Source organism: Saccostrea echinata, unplaced genomic scaffold (assembly GCF_033153115.1).
Source record: "Saccostrea echinata isolate AGI-Se365-2 ecotype Australia unplaced genomic scaffold, CSIRO_AGI_Sech_v1 ptg000037l, whole genome shotgun sequence".
Taxonomy (NCBI): Eukaryota; Metazoa; Mollusca; class Bivalvia; order Ostreida; family Ostreidae; genus Saccostrea; species Saccostrea echinata.
The window spans coordinates 3,855,481-3,874,686 of NW_026889786.1; the positions used below are offsets into that span (position 1 = coordinate 3,855,481).

General features: G+C 33.1%; 1 protein-coding gene across 1 annotated transcript; it reads right to left on the bottom strand.

Moving 5' to 3' along the window:
• Positions 1 to 6,751: 6,751 nt before the first annotated feature.
• Positions 6,752 to 15,065, bottom strand: LOC133200263 (cytochrome P450 10-like). The gene is made up of 11 exons (XM_061336079.1): positions 14,987 to 15,065; positions 13,004 to 13,201; positions 12,633 to 12,829; positions 12,193 to 12,383; positions 9,428 to 9,648; positions 8,574 to 8,711; positions 8,085 to 8,251; positions 7,687 to 7,765; positions 7,294 to 7,456; positions 7,178 to 7,221; positions 6,752 to 6,983 (listed from the first exon to the last, which is right to left on the bottom strand). Exons 2-11 carry the CDS (start codon positions 13,160 to 13,162, stop codon positions 6,789 to 6,791), a joined length of 1,554 nt encoding a protein of 517 aa, XP_061192063.1. The 5' UTR covers positions 13,163 to 13,201; positions 14,987 to 15,065; the 3' UTR covers positions 6,752 to 6,788.
• Between the last annotated feature and the right edge of the window lie 4,141 nt (positions 15,066 to 19,206).

Genomic DNA, 19,206 nt, shown 5'->3' on the forward strand with positions numbered 1-19,206 from the left:
ACTCAACTCTTTACCATTTTTCACTTTTTCTTTATCAAAACATCCAACTTTGTTGCTAGGCAACGGATAGGATTTTTCAAAAAACCCGCGTTTTCGAAGTTAGAGTCTAAAAGAGGGAGTCCTCCCCTTTTATGTGAAATAAACACAACAGTTGTATTTGCTTGGTATTAATTTTATATTGACTTTCAATATTGCCAAAATCGAGGAAAATGCTGAGTCAGCAAAAATGCAAAAAGATGTATATATTCTAATGTCTACCACAGTACTACCTTTGAATAAAATATCAATGTCTTGTGTTGTTTAAACACCTAAAGTGTGTGTCTTTATTATACCAGTTAATAAGAATAATTGTTAAAGTTTTTATATATAATTTCAGGCTTTAAAAATAAGTGATTTTTTTGTCCCCTCACATGGAAAAATTGGCTGGTTGCTAAGGAAATAACTTTGACCAGGTTTCCATAGTAACCATGATCCAAAACATTTTTCATTTTACATTCATGGATCATAGTGCAAGAGAAATCTATGTGTGGAAAATCATTGAATTCTGAGAACCTGAGTGAATCACTTAAATATCACTTTTGCATGATTTTTACACGGACTGGTACATAAGTTGAAAACGCAGCAATGTTAAGGCTTCCCGAAGCTTTAAATGCGTTAAAAAAATAACACTGCATTGCAAGGTCGATTTTTATTTCTAAGTTATGTACTTAAGTACGGCCAATTCAGGCGCGTAGCCAGAATGGAAATGAAGTGTACGCAGAGAACGGGGGGGTGGGGGTGCTTTCCAACTTTCAGTAATCAAAATTTTATTGATGCATTACCAAATTACCATGATTTTACTACGCCACAACAAAAAAAGGGGGCAATCACCCTTTCAATGAACATTTTCAACATTGAAAGGTTAGGTTTGGAAATAAGTGGGGGGGGGGGTTACCCCCTCTGCCTCCTCCCCCTAAACTATGTGCCTGCTGGTGAGGGCCCAGAAGCTCCCAAGTCTTACCAAATATTTCACTCATTTTCTTGCAAAATAAAAAGATACTAGTTTGCCATTTAGCGTTTGTTTAGCTAATAAAAGACATATAGTAAAATTTATTGTTTTAACGCAAAGTTAACATATAGCAATATTTATTGTTTTAACGCAAAGTTAATACTTCCATGGAAAATTACTGTACTTGTAGTTTAGGCTAACTATTTAAACGCTACTGATATATTGGTATCATAAACTCTTTTTTAAAAGTTTAAAAACGCGTATATTTATTGATAACTATTAGCAAAAAATACCGTATTTTAAATCATATACTAGTAAATCATGGCATTCAACGATGTGTTTGAATTTTAATTTCTCAAAGATCTTTTTAAATTGATATCAATGTATTAAAGAACAATTACAATTTAACGAATGATTAATTGGAAATTGGCAATGATTTAGTAAATGATTTCAAATTTTTTTACACAGTCATTATAAAATAAAATTTCAATTGAGAGTGTATGATACAAAAATAATTCATAACACGAATATTTGTTGGATGAAAATGAGATTTTTCCCTTTGAATCTCCTCTCTCTCTCTCTCGTTTTTTTTTCAATTTTTTTTTAAATGATGTGTACGCACTTGCGTATTTGCGTATAGGCAGCTACGCGCCTGCAATTTATATAGAAAGTTCTCTAGGCTATATATATAAACGTATTTGTTACGATATCACATGACCTCGTTGATCACGTGACGGTCATTTCTACTTCTTTGAAGTGTTTCAAATAAATCGCTTCGGCGCAGGTGATTAACACAATTATTATTAACTTTTTGTCACATAAATAAACTCGTCGCATCCTTATGAACCCGAAATGTGCTTGGGAAAAGTTACATTATAACTCTGGTACAAAATATTTCACAATAAATTCAACTTACCCACAAATTAGAGGGTATTTTGCACTCAATATCGTCAGTGATCTGTATTAAAAACAAAGCCATCACAAATTTTTCCCAAGCAAGATTAAGTTAGAGGGGGAACTCGTCTGAAAGATTTCCACAAAATATTTCAAATAAATCCTCATTAATCACCTGCGCCAGGCTCTTTTATACGCATTTTATGAATTCTACCTCTATCCAAGGGTATAAAAAAGGGTAAATGTCAAACGTATATTTTCGTATATTTTTTGAACACGCTGACTTTTAAACCAGAGCTATAAAGCAAAGTTACCTAAACTATTCGGATATATAAGATTTTTTTAAAAAAAATATTAAAACACGTTTATTTTACACTACCTTCCTGACACTTTATTTATACAGATTGAAATAAGGTGTAAAGTTGACACTCTCCCCATCATAGCAGCTCAAGTTTGCAGTGACTTGGCGTCATTTTCAATTATGACATCATATATTTGTAGTTCTGAGAAGTGAAGGCACAGAGTACACTGCAATATTCTCTGGGAATCCTTAACCAGAGACATATAATAGAGGGACCGCTGACTCATTTTCGCGCCAAATTATCTTCCTGTTTTCGCAGCGCCCCCACCGGGAGGCATAGAAAGACTTCCTGTCATAACAGCTGCTGTGTTGTCTTCACAGCCTTTGTGGTAAATATTGCGAATATATTCTATATTTTATTATATATAGCCTGTATGGCAATTACTATTTACATAAGGTAATGTCTTAGATGTATTTTTCCAGCTATAACGAGAATTAAAAAAAAACCCGTAGAACTTTAGATCATCAGATGTTGACACGTCAGTAAGTCATAGTCACATCGATACAATAATTTTCAAGAGTTAAAATTTTGTCTTGTATAAAAGTTGTTCCCTTGTTATATATCATCATGATAATTGTAGACTCAGGCCCGTAAGAACCGGTGAGCAAGAGGAAAATAATTTTGCCAGTATATAGGCACGTAGTCAAGTATCATTTTTTAATTGGGGGGGGGGGGGGGGGGGTTATATCTGAAAATCTTGGACAAGCAAAAAAAAAAAAAAAAGAAAAAGATTAAATTGTCAGAACTCGAAAATCCTATTTCATGGAGAAGGGGGGAGCTTTCAGTGGATATTTTTTTAACAGTAAAAGGTTGTGTAAAAGGGTATGTTTGGAAAAGGGGAAAGCCCCTCCCCCCCCCCCCCCCAATACTACATGTTACATGTCAGAGTGTATACAAAGCCTAAACATCAGAAACTACAATTACTTTAATGTGTCACCTAAAAAAAAATATTAAATTAAAGTCAGACAAACTTTTTTTGGCTCAACCAAAATTTCTAAAATAGGTTGTGTCCCAAAAACTGAAATTCCTTCCCACCTATGGGGCCTGAGAGTTTCTCAACATAAGACCTGATGATAGTCATGGGATTTATTATTTTATCACAAATGTTGAATGGTTTTATGTAGTCTGTCATGTGATTGAATTTTTGTATATCCAAGAATGAATAATCAGCATGTTAATTTTTTACATCATGTAAACATGTACTCATTATTCAATTTTATGAAAATTGGTTCTTCATGTAATCTCCAGGTATGAAATCACTTTCCTCAGCAACAGATACAGCTTGCCAGCAGTGGAAATGCAAAATGCTTATTTTAATGTGGGACTTTATTCCCACCACCATAAATCTATTAAGTGAGTGACAATTTTCTTTCTATTATGTCACAATGATTTAAAAAAATGTATCAACCTGCTACATGTAACTGTTAACATCTAAATTTGCATCAGGATCGATGTCGAATGCTGTCTCAAGATAATTATGCTCTTTGTGAGGGGATGCTCCGCCGTGCGGTGCCCTTGATTTAGGGGGAGAATGTTTTTTAAAGACTGCTTTTGTAGTGTGTGTGTGTGTGTGTTTTAAATATACATATTTATGATGGACAATTGCCCTAACTCAGGTTTTACAAGTATATCTCATTGAGCTATTAAATACTTTTATTCATTGATTTTGCATTTTCATATTTTCAGATATTATGGTACCTCTACTGATTGATTCTACAAGATTCTGAAGTTTCCTGTTGTCTTCCCAAAAGACCTTGACCTGCTTTAGAAGGGTGTTTTAAGTGAGATCTTAGGATGAATAAGGCTACGAATAGTAGTTTAGTAAGCTGCAAAGCTTAAAATTGTACCATGCTGCTGCATCCAACATGGCCAAACTCGAAACGCCACTGAAACAAACATTGGCTTGTATCGCACTACTGTTGCGTGGTTTTTCAACAATACTGCAACGGAATTAATGATATCCTTAACTTTTGATGGTAAAATCTGAGCTATCTCTCACTCCAGGACATTTGTAAAGGTTTTTTTTTTGACTTCCGAGAATTTAATGATTGAATATTTTTCCACTCCTTGGACTGTAAATTCTGAGTAAAAAAAAGCATATATATGAGATGTACATTTCAAATTTCATTGTGATGCGTATAAACTGGAATTTACTGCAAGGCCTAAATGTGTGACAATAAAACTAACTTTAAGTCAACCAATTCATATTTTGTCTTTTTTGAACACCTACTTTTTCAAGTATATATATATATATATATATATATATATATATATATATATATATATATATATATATATATATATATATATATATATATATATATATATATATTTTCAATTGACTTTGTTTTGCAAAATGGCACTTGTAACAATGTTTCAAAAATGCAGTAAATGATAAAATGTATGAGTTGCTTGATTAGACTACAAGTCACAATCTATGCTTGGTTTCAGGATGGTGTATTTTGTGTTTTTAGATATGTTATAGGAAAACAAAAATAAAATAATATACTTTATATACCGCAATATGATATTTTTAAAAAAGGTTAATTTCAGCAATTTTTTATTTTAATTTTAATGAATGTATACAGATATATTTATATAACGATATATATATATATATATATATATATATATATATATATATATATATATATATATATATATATATATATATATATATATATAAATACGGGAAATACACCAACCTAGCTGCATGAAATCTAGCACCTACGTACATGTAGGTAACCACTAAATAAAATAATGCATGCCAGTGCAAAACCGACATGGCAAACAAATGGCCTCGTCAAAAAAGGTCTTATCCTACACTATAAAATACATGTTACAGTGTATTTCTTAGTGTAGACTAGAGGTTGTAAAGAAGACGAGCCATCATGAACAAATGCAACTCGAGTCGGGGTTAGAAGATCGATTCCATCTATTTACTGTAGATAAATTTGTTCTCAATTCTTTGTCGTCATGAAAACGAAAGTAACTCATCCCCCTACGATTAATGCCACGAGTAAATTTTGCTTAAAATTGGAGTTGTAGCGATGTTTACTACCCATTCTATGATGAAACGCCGTACTGTTTATAGTTTCTATGCCTTCCGGTGAGGGCGCTACGAAAATCGGAACATCATTTTCCATTCGGAATTAAAGTACCCAACGTAAAGTGAAAAGTCAAGAAACGTCCCGAATGACTCAGCGGTCCCTCTATTATATGTCTCTGCCTTAACGTAGCTGCAAAGCGTAAATATTTGAGCAGAACATTCATTGTTTTGTTTATTCAAAAACTTCTACATGGGAAGAAGAAAGCACTTCCTGTGGCTTTCAATTTATCATTTAACAATAGTTACTTCCATTCATATGTCTACACAATATATCTAGGCTGTAAACTCAAAATAAAAGATACCACAGGGTCTGCCACGTCTGTTTCATATTTGGAGTTTTACTGACTATAAACGATAAGGGTCATCTAACAACTAAATTCAAAAACAAACGAGATGATTTCAGCTTTTTCATCGTCAACTTTCCTTATTCATAATAATATTCCGCTATCACTTGCATATTGTGTTTATGTCTCCCGTCTTATTCTATACTTTAGAGCAAGCTTCTCCGATTACGATAAAGTTTTAAACCGAGGCAGGCTACTGACAGATATGTTGACGTTACAGGGATTTCAACAACCTAGTTTAAAGCCAGCATTTCGTAAATTCTATGGCCGTTATGATTACCTTATTAGCAAATATAACCTACCATTAGGCCGTATTCTGACTGACGTGTTTCATACCAATTGTTACGTTTTAGTTCATATACTAAGTTTGACGACGGAATATTCCGTCTACCTGATCAATACACAGGGCTCATGGTGGGTGTGACAAGTCGACTGGGGGGATGCTTACTCCTCCTAGGCACCTGATCCCACCTGTTTAATGCCCTATTCACAAGTTTGAATTGTTTGTAGATTTTTTTTTGAAATCGATCATTTTTCGTTATCTTCAACTTTTTCATTATGGATATTCGTTGTTCTGTTTCGTAAATGCTGAATATTGTCGAGGACCATTCTTTGTTCTGTTTACATGGTAAATTAAAGCTTGAATATTGGCGTCGACCATTCCTTGTTCTGATTTCAATGTAAAGCTTGAATTTACATTGTAAATGTTAAATATTGACGTGGACTATTTTTGATTGTTTACATTTTAAATGTTGAAAATAGGAATGAACCATTCCTTATATTCTGCTTATATCGTTAAAGTTCAATAATGGAATGGAACATTCGTTGTTGATTGAAATTGAAGTGGAACACCATTATGATTAGAGTGTAAAGACTGAATATAAGAGTGGAGCATTTTCTTTATACAGTGTAGAGGTTATACATCTTGTAAAACGTCATTGATATAATTGATCTTTAATTTAAAATTTAATCTCCATTTTTCTAATTACAGTGCAAACATAGAATGATGAATGTGATTATCATGTTCATTTGCAGTTAAACTTTTGAATGTGCCATGAAGGTGGTCTGATAAAAAAGTTGTCCAAACAAAGTTATGAAATCTGTGCAGCCAAGGCAGCAGAATTTGTAGAAGATGAGGGAATCGTCACAGAAAACTCTGGATTTTCAACTGTCTTTTTGCTCCTTGGAATGAAGGAGATACGCAAAGGACGATCAGGCGTCATAACTGTTCTAACGATAGCTCCAACTGGCTCATGATTGTACTCTAGACGAAAGTTTTGTATAATCTGCAAGAAAAGTTTACTTTATTCAATACATTTATGATATACTAGATATATAGTGTATATCTAGATATAGATATAGATACACAATTTGATTAAAGTAAAAAATTCTTTAATTAATTCAATTATTTGTAAGCTGAATCCTGCATGCAACCAATAGTTTACTTACATGCTACATTACCATCTAGAAAGAAAATTACCTTGGTCATCAGTATATGCATTTCTTGCTCTGCCAAACGACGACCTGAAATTGAAGAGAAATTGACAATGAAAATGAAAGATATCGCATGCACATTTTAAAGGAAAGAAAACATACCTATACACATGCGTGCTCCATGACCCCAGACAAGATTTGAAAGAGCCTTCACTTCTTTGTCCATTTGAGTTTCCTTCAACCAGCGTTCTGGTTTGAATACTTTGGGTTCTGGAAAGAATTTGCTATCTCGATATATTCCATACAGGTTGCACTGAACGTGGGTCTGTAATATAAAAACTTTTTTTTTTTTTTAAATCTGTTTATTTTTTTTATCAGTTTTATCCATATTTATGATATTTTACCAGTACATTTTTCTTACTTGATAACGATGGAATAAAAAAATCATAGATTGAAAATACATGCTTTGTCAAACAATAAAATAGAAACTAGAAATATAAAAGTTTGATTGGAAAATTGCAAATCACGAATTTTTCCATTTGTCTTGTGTCTTACACCATCTGGTATATTATACCCTGCTATTTCAGTGTCCTTTTCAATGAATCTGCTGGTGGAAAAGGTAATTGGGTACAACCTTAAAAAGATACTACAAATTAATAGCTGTCCTGCAATTTAAATTCATTCCCTTTACGCTTCAGAATTATATTCGATGCATCAAGGTATTATTGCAATGTATGTATTATGAAGTAAGAGATAAAGCACAAGAGTTATTTTATCGATAAAAAATTGGCTCAGAGTAAATGTATTTACGAAAAGCAAAAAATTCTTGTCGAATTTAATCAATAACGAAGCGAGTATGACTGTTCCCAACTTCTTGCTAAACTAGTTATTCTGCTACTACAACTAAACCAAGTCTATCACTATATTTCAATAATATACCTCATTTTATTTACCGTAAAGTCTCCTTGAGTACGGCTTTGACGTACTGAAGTTGAGTGAGTTTGTCCGGAGTGATTGTTTCGCCATTAGGTAAAACTCTTTTTGTCTCCTCGTATAATCTCTCTTGAACATCCGGATGTCTAGCCAGGCAATATAGTACCCAAAGACAGGCATTGGAAGTCTAAAAAATTTTATCATGTACAAATGTAAACAAATTCAATGATTTGTGTATGTTATGCTGTTTTCGTTTATCATGTTTTATTTTTGTACATTATTGCTAATAATCTGCTAGGACTTTAAACTTTGGCATTTTCATTGAAATTGTCAATTTGAAATCATCAAAGATAATTTCGAATCTTAATTCTAAAACATATGCATAATGGTTTTAAACAAAAATGTTCTGCACACAACACGTGTGATCAGTCAACCATCAAGTTAACCCACCATATATTTCGAGTTACATTCGAACACCCTCAATCTGTAAGTGAATACAATACACACACCGTTTCTGTGGCACCAACAAGAAGGTCCACAACTGTAGATAGAGCCTCGTTTTCAGTAAGCGATTCCTGACTCCTTATATGATGAACAAAGGAAGATTTCACTCCCCTTTGTGGTTTTCCTTGGATCTTACTTGTTATCTAAAAGGTTAGAAAGTTTCATTTCATGTGCAATACACCTTTTTAGTGCACGATCAAAGATAGTTTCGTATTTTAAATATTAAAAATTAATTTGCATTACTGTAAAACAACTATTATTCGCGTCAATTTTTATTCGCGATTCGTCAGTTTGAAATCAATCCGCGACGATTAATTTTCGCGACAGAGGAAACATTGTCTACTAATACAAAGCAAAATAAATGGTTCGCGGCAATTAATATTCGCGAGTTAAAGCAGATAGCGAAACTCGCGAATATTTCTCGCACGCGAATAAAAGTTGGTTTAAAGTATACAAGTGACAATATGGAAGGTGTTTATGTCTTAAAATTGCTGGCTATTTTCAGTTAGGTGGCTGCCATCTATGAATAATTCAATTTTCTTAAAAAATCTTTAATTGCTGTAATAGGATTTAATAGTAAATACAATCGTCGGAGCTGACATAATCTGACAGAATCTAACTACAAGAAATAAATTGACATATGGACCACAGAAACGTCGTTTTTGCAGCGAAGAAATTAATAGCAGGGGTAGATCAAGTAAGATTTGGGAAAGAGAGAGTTTGGGTCTAAACCTCGTCCCCTTATACCGATAGTCATTGTCGTGGATTTACAAAGTATCTAAAATGATTTTAGGTTTGAGAAAATGAGATCCTCAGTATCTTCAGTTGAAGACATAAAAATAATTTATATATTCGTTACCTTGTCTACAAAAGATCGTCCAATCCTAAACACATTGTCGGCGTACGTTTGAAATTGTTTCCATTCTTTCGTTGGGATAATCTTGTAGAGTGGAAAGTTATAAGTTAAAGGCTGCATCAGCCTAAAGAACCCCTGTAGATTCTCTATATAGTCCCTTGGTTGTTGAGGAGGATTTGGGCTTAGCAGACCAATCCTCGAATTGAATAAGAACGTGCCCATTGCTGTAAAAATTGAATGTAAAAGATATACTAGATATTTTTCTGTTAGACTTTTTTAAAAAAATATATTTAAGTCTTCATATCCAATTATTTTTTGCTATAGTATGCATTGCACAGTCATTCTACAAAAACGTGACCAAATAATAATTCCATATGTCGCTAACAGATTTACCGTTGTAATATCCTATTATCTATTATTTAAAAGATCGATTTCAACTCTAAGCCTTAACATACATACGTTGTTCCGTATAGGAAGCTTGCATGTGTTGTGAAAAAAAAATGTAGGGATCTTGTAACATATGAAATTATATCATGTCGCAGAAAAAATAATATTAACTTCCGTAACACTTTTCTTTAAAGTAGCACACAAACTATGCAAATATGATAATAAACTGAAACTGGTCTAAGAGTGACCACAGAACCTAATGTAATCGATTCTAATTGCGATTGAAACTTGCCTAAGAGTGACCACAGAACCTAATGAAATCGATTCTAATTGCGATTGAAACTTGCCTAAGAGTGACCACAGAACCTAATGTAATCGATTCTAATTGCGATTGAAACTTGCCTAAGAGTGACCGCAGAACCTAATGTAATCGATTCTAATTGCGATTGAAACTTGCCTAAGAGTGACCGCAGAACCTAATGTGATCGATTCAAATTGCGATTGAAACTTGCCTAAGAGTGACCGCAGAACCTAATGTTTTCGATTTTAATTGCGATTCAGATAATTAAGATCATTTACATTTTCGACATACATGTATAACAAAATGAAATAGACAATTATTGTTCTCTCTCTTAAGAATTTAACTTCAATAACAGAAATTCAGGAATTATTTTGCATTTGTATACAAAATTTCATTATTTTGGGAACAAAATACTTAATACTTTTGATTTACATCTTAAAACAAATTTATTTATACCTATTGCCGAGAATTTTAACTTTTATTGCTGGACATTAATACCAGATTCGTGCCAAATTTAAAAAAAAATCATGTTTTACCATTCTATACAAATCAGAATCGGATAACGAAAAATAGATCAATTTTAGGTTTATTTCAGTAACACTGCTTTATAACCTCAGGTATATCGAAATTATTGTAAAATATTAACTATACAAGATTAGTGCTAATTTTTTTCCCCAAGTGCTCAGCTATGTCCTTGACAGAATACTGTTTAATTGGCTATTTGAAGCAACTATTTTTTTTCATGTTATACACCCTGAAATGGTCCTTTTATCATAAAATGATTGCGTAATATTCAAGCTTGCTCTCAAAAATTCCATCATCATTTGAGTAAATAAATAATTAACTATACTGAAAAACTATTAAAATTTCATCATCTCTTAGGTACAACAACAATTATCTAGAATGAGAGGCTTAAATTGTAAAGCAAATGTGGATTCTCAAAAACTCAAGATCTTTTGGAAAGTTTAAAATCACAAAACGTTTTTCAAAAACCAATAACATCAAAACATACGACTTTCCAACTCTTTATACAACCATTCTTCAAGATAAAGAGCAGGTTTTTGATATAATAGACAACTGCTTCCTAAAGAAAAATGGAATTTTCCTATTTTCTGATTGGTCACTTACAAAATTACTTTGTTACAAATCCTTCTGGTTCTACATACAAGTACTCTGAATTTGATATTAAAACATGCTGGAGTTCCTCATTGATAATATCTAAATAGTCTTTGGAGACCAGGTCTTCCAACAATATGTTCGAATTACGATGGACACCAATTGTGCTCCTTTATTAGCGGACCTGTTTTTATATTCTTATGAAGCAGCATTTTTATTAGCGACCTGTTTTTATATTCTTATGAAGCAGAATTTAATCAGAAAATTTACATGAGAAGAAAATTCTTACTGTGACACCACGAGTCCGACATGTCTGATTCATATTTGGATATTGTACTGACCATATATAGACGTTAATGGCTAACAACTAATAAAACTAAATGACAAACGGGATGACTTTAGCGTTTCCATTATCAACTTTCCCTATTTATGAGGCAATGTTCAACAATCAACTGCATACGGTGTGTTTAAATGTCTCTCAACTGATTCGATGGCATGTTCTGAGTACGATCAATTTTTAAACAGAGGCAGCTACTGAAAAATAAGTTGATGTTACAGGGTTTTCCACAGTCTCGTTTAAAGTCAGCGTTTTGCAAATTCTATGGTCGTTATAAAGATCTTGTCTGGAATTACTACCTGTCATTTGGTCTTATTATGACTGACATGTTTCCCACCAATTGTAAGGTCATTGTTTTCTTTCTATTTTGACTACTACTACCTGATCAATACAGAGGACTAACAGCGGGTTTGACCGTTCGACAGGGGATGCTTACTCTTCGTAAGCAAGTGATCCCGTTTCTTGAATTTCCACGGATACATTCTTTTAACCTGTTCACGATTCGTTTAGTAAGATTGATCACCGTTTGTTACCTTCACCTCTTTACATTATAATAAAAGTAGGTACGAAAACTCTCCCTAGTGTACCATTGTACAAAAAAAAATATCGAAAACAAGGATTCCTCACATTCCATGGCCCATTTAAAGATCTCATTCTCGATGCCTATCACTTCATTTTGTTCATTTCTGAGACTGCCCAGACGATTTGTGAGATCAGTGGCCACTTCATCCATATCTGTACAAAAATCTAGGACTTCTTTAATCTTCAGCATTTTCTTGGCAGATGCAGCACGAAGTTTATACCATTCTTCACCATTTCTGTCAAAAATTGTTTTAAAATTATTTTTAATTGAGTTTTATTGCATGCCATTTTTAAATAGCATTATTTAAAAAATACTTGCTAATGATTTGTCAATGTTTAGAATTTTTTCAGAAATAATCTTTAAAATATTGACCAACAGAAATATGAAAAAGAAAATTAAAGCAGATTACGAAGACAAGCTATCATGCAATTTTATTTCATGCAAATATTTTAAAGCATCTGTCCATCGTTTAAAACATGCTTACGAATTAACCAGGCCTTGTCCCCTTTTTCGCTGGTCGCGGTAGTAAAACCAAGGTTCCATTACCATTCTCTTCGGATACCTGCCCTCGGTCCTTATGATTTTATTATATTCTGCAGGATCACTCACAATAACTGTCGACTGACCAGCTATTACCTCCCTGTAAATTGGGCCAAACTGTAGCGCCCTCTTTCTGTATGCCTATACGTTATAATAAACTAATTATGAAACATCAGATAATAAAAGTTAATAATAACAATTATATAATATATAATAATAAGATAATAATGTGATTAACTAGATAGATAAAATAGTGTTTAAATAGTGTTAATATATATTTCGTAGTTTAAAAATTCTCTGATTCAAAAACAAAACCTCAAACATTTTGGTGAATCGGAGTCCGTCTTTATTCATGTAATCAAAGAGTGTACCGACAATGGGGAGTCCCTTTGGCCCGGGGATGCTTTCAAGAGGTTTGACTGATGTAGCCCGTGTATCAGTTGTTGTTTTATATAGGTTGTCATCTGGTGCCATACCTGAACTTTGGGTATTTTCCTTTACCTTGAATGGGCACTGTAAAGGAAAGAGGCCAAATGAGATTCCCGTAACACCCCCTTTTTTATTCATTTTATCCAAATACAATACTTGAGTAGTACAATGATTGTGATATAGACTTAATGTTTCATAAATACATGTATTTCGTATGACATTTTTTTTTTCCACTTCACTTACCTACTTTTAAGCGATTTCATTAAAAAAAGGTTTAGATTTCCTCAAAAAATATTTCCACTAGTTCGTATTTGATACAATGAATTAAACAATAAAGCATTATTTCATCCACTAGGTGAAAATATCCAGAAATTTGGCTTCTGTTTTAGATTCATTGCAAGATTTGCCATAGTGTTATTTCAGTGATGCAATCAACACATTTTCATATGTTACATCACAGAATTTTTTTTTTGTTTAGCAATGGCAATAATATGTATAGTCACTCCAGCATTAAAAATTATTATATTTGATTTTTTTTTATTTTATTATAAATAATCACAAAAGGATCGGACAGCAGGCACTGCTTATAGAAGTCCTCTCCATAAAACAAGGTCAAAGTCATACATATACAAGTAAATATTAGTTACATAACATAATATATCAATAATATTTTTTAATTATTTTCAAAAGAGTTTATCAAGTTAATTATTTGTGTCCTAATTAACTTATTAAATTTTGCAAATATTGCTTTGTAACACAATATAATCACAATTTTTAAGTTAACAACAAAATTCACAGACTAACCTTGCCCGTCAATACAAACATGTTGAAGGGCGACATACTATAAATATTATTTCAGAGGAAGAATTACTCTTCTAAAAATTTTGTTACGATATATTGTATTGCTTATAAACATTGGTATTTTAAAGAATATCAAACTGCATGTATCACTACAGGGAAGGATTTTCAAGAATCGTCTCAGGTTATATAGTCAAAAGATAGTCAAAATAAAATATAATCCATTCTCAACAAGTAAGTTTCTCTTGTTTTTTTTAATAACACTTAAGAACTAATGACCCTCTGCTCCAAATTTCACGAAATTTTTTTAAACTTCCCAACATTGATTTTCATCAAGAGCTATAGCATCAAAATCAAATGAAAAAAAGGATGAGGTATGAAGCGCTGCTTATTTTTTCAGAAATGATTTTTATGTCAGATCATAATATGAAGAAATTTTAACACAGAGATTAGGAAGAGTAATAATTTATTATCACAACATAAAATTAGAAATATGCGGTGTATATGAAAATAATATTTAGTGTCATACCTACTAAATTCATATTAGAAATCATAATGAAGCGCTATTTCCTAAGTCAGAATATCACAATGTTATATGTGGTTGTAAGAAACGAATACATCTGTTAGCAAGAGTTATCTTTCTTATAAATATTTTTTCATTGGAAAAAAAAAATGCAATACTAATAAAAATTCTACATTTGGTGCTTGATACATTAAACCATTTTTAAAATGATCGTTAAAAAGATAGAACTTATTCAATTTTTAAGGGTTTTAAAACTGGATTTAAATGTTTTTTTGTCAAACATAATAAAACAATTTGAAAAGTACAGTCAAAGGAAATATAAGGTAATGTTTCCATCATATGTTACATTTGATCGAATTGACTGCTCAAAGGTCTTGATAATTAAACTTTGATAAAGTAAACTATGAGAAATACTAAGATATTTTACTTGGAAAGTTATCTCTCTTATCAGAGGGTCGGTCCCCCTTAAAAAAACCCTGACTTTTGATAAAATATTGAATCACTCAACGTTGATTAAATATTTTAAACCAAACCTGTATCTACCTTACCGTAAGTGTCGAGTTCCCTCGAAGGAGGGCTATTTGCTGCTCTCTGTTTACTCTGAAAATCAAACATTTTTGGGTTTGGAAAGGTCTGGTCAAAATTCGTGTCAAGGTCTTTCCATTTGATTGCATTATCTGTATAGAAAATGAGATCAATAAAGCAATTAAAATGAAAAAAAAAAAGATTATTGCATATCAATCCAGCTACATAACGAAAATATATAATAAGACATACCTTGTATCCTTAAAATTGTTTCTTCTATAAAATAAAGAAAAAGCTTTTATGTTTTAGACAGCAGAAATGTGTCTGACAGCGAGTGCTCACTTTATAATTTCATAAGTCGTCACGTGACCTGTCGGTATTAATGATGATCACCGTATGACTGCGTCATCGATTAATTTTTATCTATTGCATCAAATGATATAAAATGGCGGAGAGCAGGTGCAGGACGTTAAGAAGGATTTATGTTCATTGAAAGAAAATCCTCCAAAAAATAGTCTTATTGATTCGATTTCAGAATTACATCTATCAGAAAAAGGCTTAAGTTACTCAAAATATGCACAAAAGAAATCAAAAGCAACGTAAGCTTTCAAATGCAAACTTGTTAACTTTCAATGTTTCTATCTAAATTGGTAAATTTCGCATTGTGAATTCGGTGATTGGTCCTTCCGATGCTATCGTATAAACTTAAATCTTGTGTCAAATAGAAAAATTGTACATCTATGCCTTCTTTGTAGGACAGCTGTACAACAAAATACATAAACTTAGCAACAATAAAAAGGGTGAAGATAACGAAAAAATCGATCTCAAATTAAAAAAACCTACAAATTGTACAAATCTGTGAACAAGGCAATAAACACGGACCCCTAAAATTACAGAGGTGGGATCGGGCACTAGTAAGAGTAAGCATCCCCTGTCGACCGATCACATCCGCCGTGAGCACTTCGACCGATCAGGTAGATGGAATACTCCATGGTCAATTTAGTATAAAAACAAAGGTCTAACAATTGGTATGGAATATGGCAGTCAAAATACGACCCAGGTAGGTATTTTTTGCTAAAAAAGATCATTATAACGACCATAGAATTTACGAAATGCTGACTTTAAACGAGGTTGCTGAAATCCCTGTAACATCTACTTCTCTGTCAGAAGCCTGTCTTAATTTAAAAATTGATTGTATTCAGATAATGCTTTCAGTATCGGATAAGCTGGGAGACATAAACACAATATGCAGGTGATAGCAGAATATTACAGTAAAATCATTTAGTACGAACACGGATATAGCGAATTCACGGATATAGCGAAGTTTTTCGGGATCCCAGCCAAAATTCTTAACAATTCTTTGTAAAATTTTACGGTTATAACGAACTCTGATATAATGAATTTACGGATATAGCAAACTGATTTTGAGTCCGTAGAGGTTGAAAATAATGAAATTTACATCTTTTATAACGAATTTTCAAAGATCACAAAATTTCCTATATTGAACTCATTTTATTTTCGGTATGTATTTGTATATGAGATTCAATTCATAATAAAAGCTTAGTTATCCAAGGTATGTTTTGTAATAATTGCTTCCCTAACATATTCGGTAGTAATACTTGAAGGAAAACTTGTATATTGCGAATTCGATATAGCGAATTAAATTCACGGATCCCCAGGACTTCGCTATAATCGAATTTTACTGTACTACATAAATAAGGAAAGTTGACGATAGAAAAGCTGAAGAAATCTCATTTGTCATACAGTTTAATTGTTAGTTGACCTTTATCGTCTATATTCAGTAAGATATCCAAATATGAAACAGGTGTTGTAGACTTAGTGGTATCTTTTATTTCGAGTTCACTTGGATATATCGAGTCAACATATGAATGGAAGCAACCATTGTTAATTGATAAAGCGTAATCGATGTATCTAAAAGTCGAGTTGAAGGCCACAGTAAGTGTTTTCTTTTTCTCATATAGAAGTATTTGAATAAATTCTGCTTCATTGGAATATACTTGTAGACCGGTCACGATTGCCCAGTGGAAGGGAGTTCGCTTCATGATAGGGAGGCCCTGGTTCGATTCTTGTTCGTCGCGCGGCTTTAGACCTAAGACGTTAACACAGGTAGTGACTGTTCCTCTGTCGAGCGCCTGGCATTAGAAAGGAAAGTCACGGGTCATTCGGATGATACCTTAAAAACCGAGGTCCCGTGTTACGGTAGGCTGAAGAACCCTCACTGCTCAATGATCCTGACTGTCGAGTATAGGTATAAATTTGAAACCCTTTGCCGGTTTATAATGAAGTCTCTATATGAGTGAAAAACGCTCGAATTGGACGTAAAGCAGGAAACAATCCATCAATCATAGGAATAAAAAAAAACCCAGGTCGGCTAATAAAGGAGCACATATAGTGCCCATCGAAATTCCAACATTTTTTTTTTGAAGACATGGTCTCTAAAGACTACATAGATATTGTCAATGAGAAACTCCAGCATCCTTTTAATATCAACAGAGTACATGTGTGTAGTATCAGATTGAATTTTAACAATGTAATTTTGTAGATAACCTATTACAAGATATGAAAATTTCTGAGTTCCTTTATTTTTTTTGAAAAAGCAAATTTATCATTATTATACATGTATATTAATTAAGGGTTCTCCACACCCCGTGACTTGTGACGTATATCGTGAAAAAGAAACCCTTTTACTTACGGTTTTATATTGTTTGTGCACCGCCTGTAAGAGAGCCTTATAAACGCTTTAGAGATGATGGTTTTGTCAAACGAAAATTATGCAGTAAACTGAGAGAGACACCCTAATCATAAACAATGAACACATGGCATGATCACGGCGTGACCGAAAGAAAAAGGCGTCGATTTTTTCAATAAAAGAACAGCCGACCTTTGAGTTATTGTAGCATAATAATTCGTAAATAACAGGTATATCTACGAGAAAACGTTTTAGTTTATTTATACTTTCAGACTAATCAATCCATTGCGATATCGTCAACAAAGACTGTTGTGAACAGTTGATATTTTTGCACACTGATTTGTGGACTTCAATACACACCTCACGTTACATGTTTGGGTAGTGGACTTCAATACAAACCTCACATTGAACGTTTGGGTAGTGGACTTCAATACAAACCTCACATTACACGTTTGGGTTGTGGACTTCAATACAAACCTCACATTACACGTTTGGGTTGTGGACTTCAATACAAACCTCACATTATACGTTTGGGTAGTGGACTTCAATACAAACCTCACATTGAACGTTTGGTTAGTGGAGTTCAATACAAACCTCACATTACACGTTTGGGTAGTGGACTTCAATACAAACCTCAGATTACACGTTTGGGTTGTGGACTTCAACACAAACTTCAGATTACACGTTTGGGTTGTGGACTTCAATACAAACCTCACATTAAACGTTTGGGTAGTGGACTTCAACACCAACCTCACATTGACCGTGTGGGTCGTGGACTTCAATACAAATCTCACATTATACGTTCAGGTAGTGGACTTCAATACAAACCTCACATTATACGTTTGGGTAGTGGACCTCAAAACAAACCTCACATTATACGTTTGGGTAGTGGACTTCAATACAAACCTCCCATTATACGTTTATGTATGAGCCTCAATGCAAACCTCACATTATACGTTTGGGTAGTGGACTTATATACAAACCTCACATTATACGTTTGGGTAGTGGACTTCAATACACACCTCACATTATACGTTTATGTATGAGCCTCAATGCAAATCTTACATTATACGTTTAGGTAGTGGACTTCAATACAAATCTCACATTGAACGTTTGGGTAGTGGACTTCAATACAAACATCACATCATACGTTTGGGTAGTGGACTTCAATACAAACCTCCCATTATACGTTTATGTAGTGGACTTCAATACAAATCTCACATTGAACGTTTGGGTAGTGGACTTCAATACAAACCTCACATTATACGTTTATGTAGTGGACTTCAATACAAACCTCACATTGAACGTTTGGGTAGTGGACTCCAATACAAATCTCGCATTATACGTTTGGGTAGTGAGCCTCAATACAGACCTCACATTGAACGTTTAGGTAGTGGACTTCAATACAAACCTCACATTAAGGAAATTCATAACAAATTTTGAATTGTTTGTTTTGTATTGGATCCACTACTCAAATGTTCACTTTAGGATTTATATTGAGGTCCACTGCCCAAATGTTCGATGTTATGTTGA

Coding starts and splice junctions, on each gene's coding strand:
- LOC133200263 (XM_061336079.1), bottom strand. CDS start 13,162: ATGGCACCAGATGACAACCTATATAAAACAACAACTGATACACGGGCT. Junction 8,712..9,427: donor GACGATCTTTTGTAGACAAG/GTAACGAATATA, acceptor CTAACCTTTTAG/ATAACAAGTAAGATCCAAGG. Junction 7,457..7,686: donor GGTATAATATACCAGATGGT/GTAAGACACAAG, acceptor TTTATATTACAG/ACCCACGTTCAGTGCAACCT.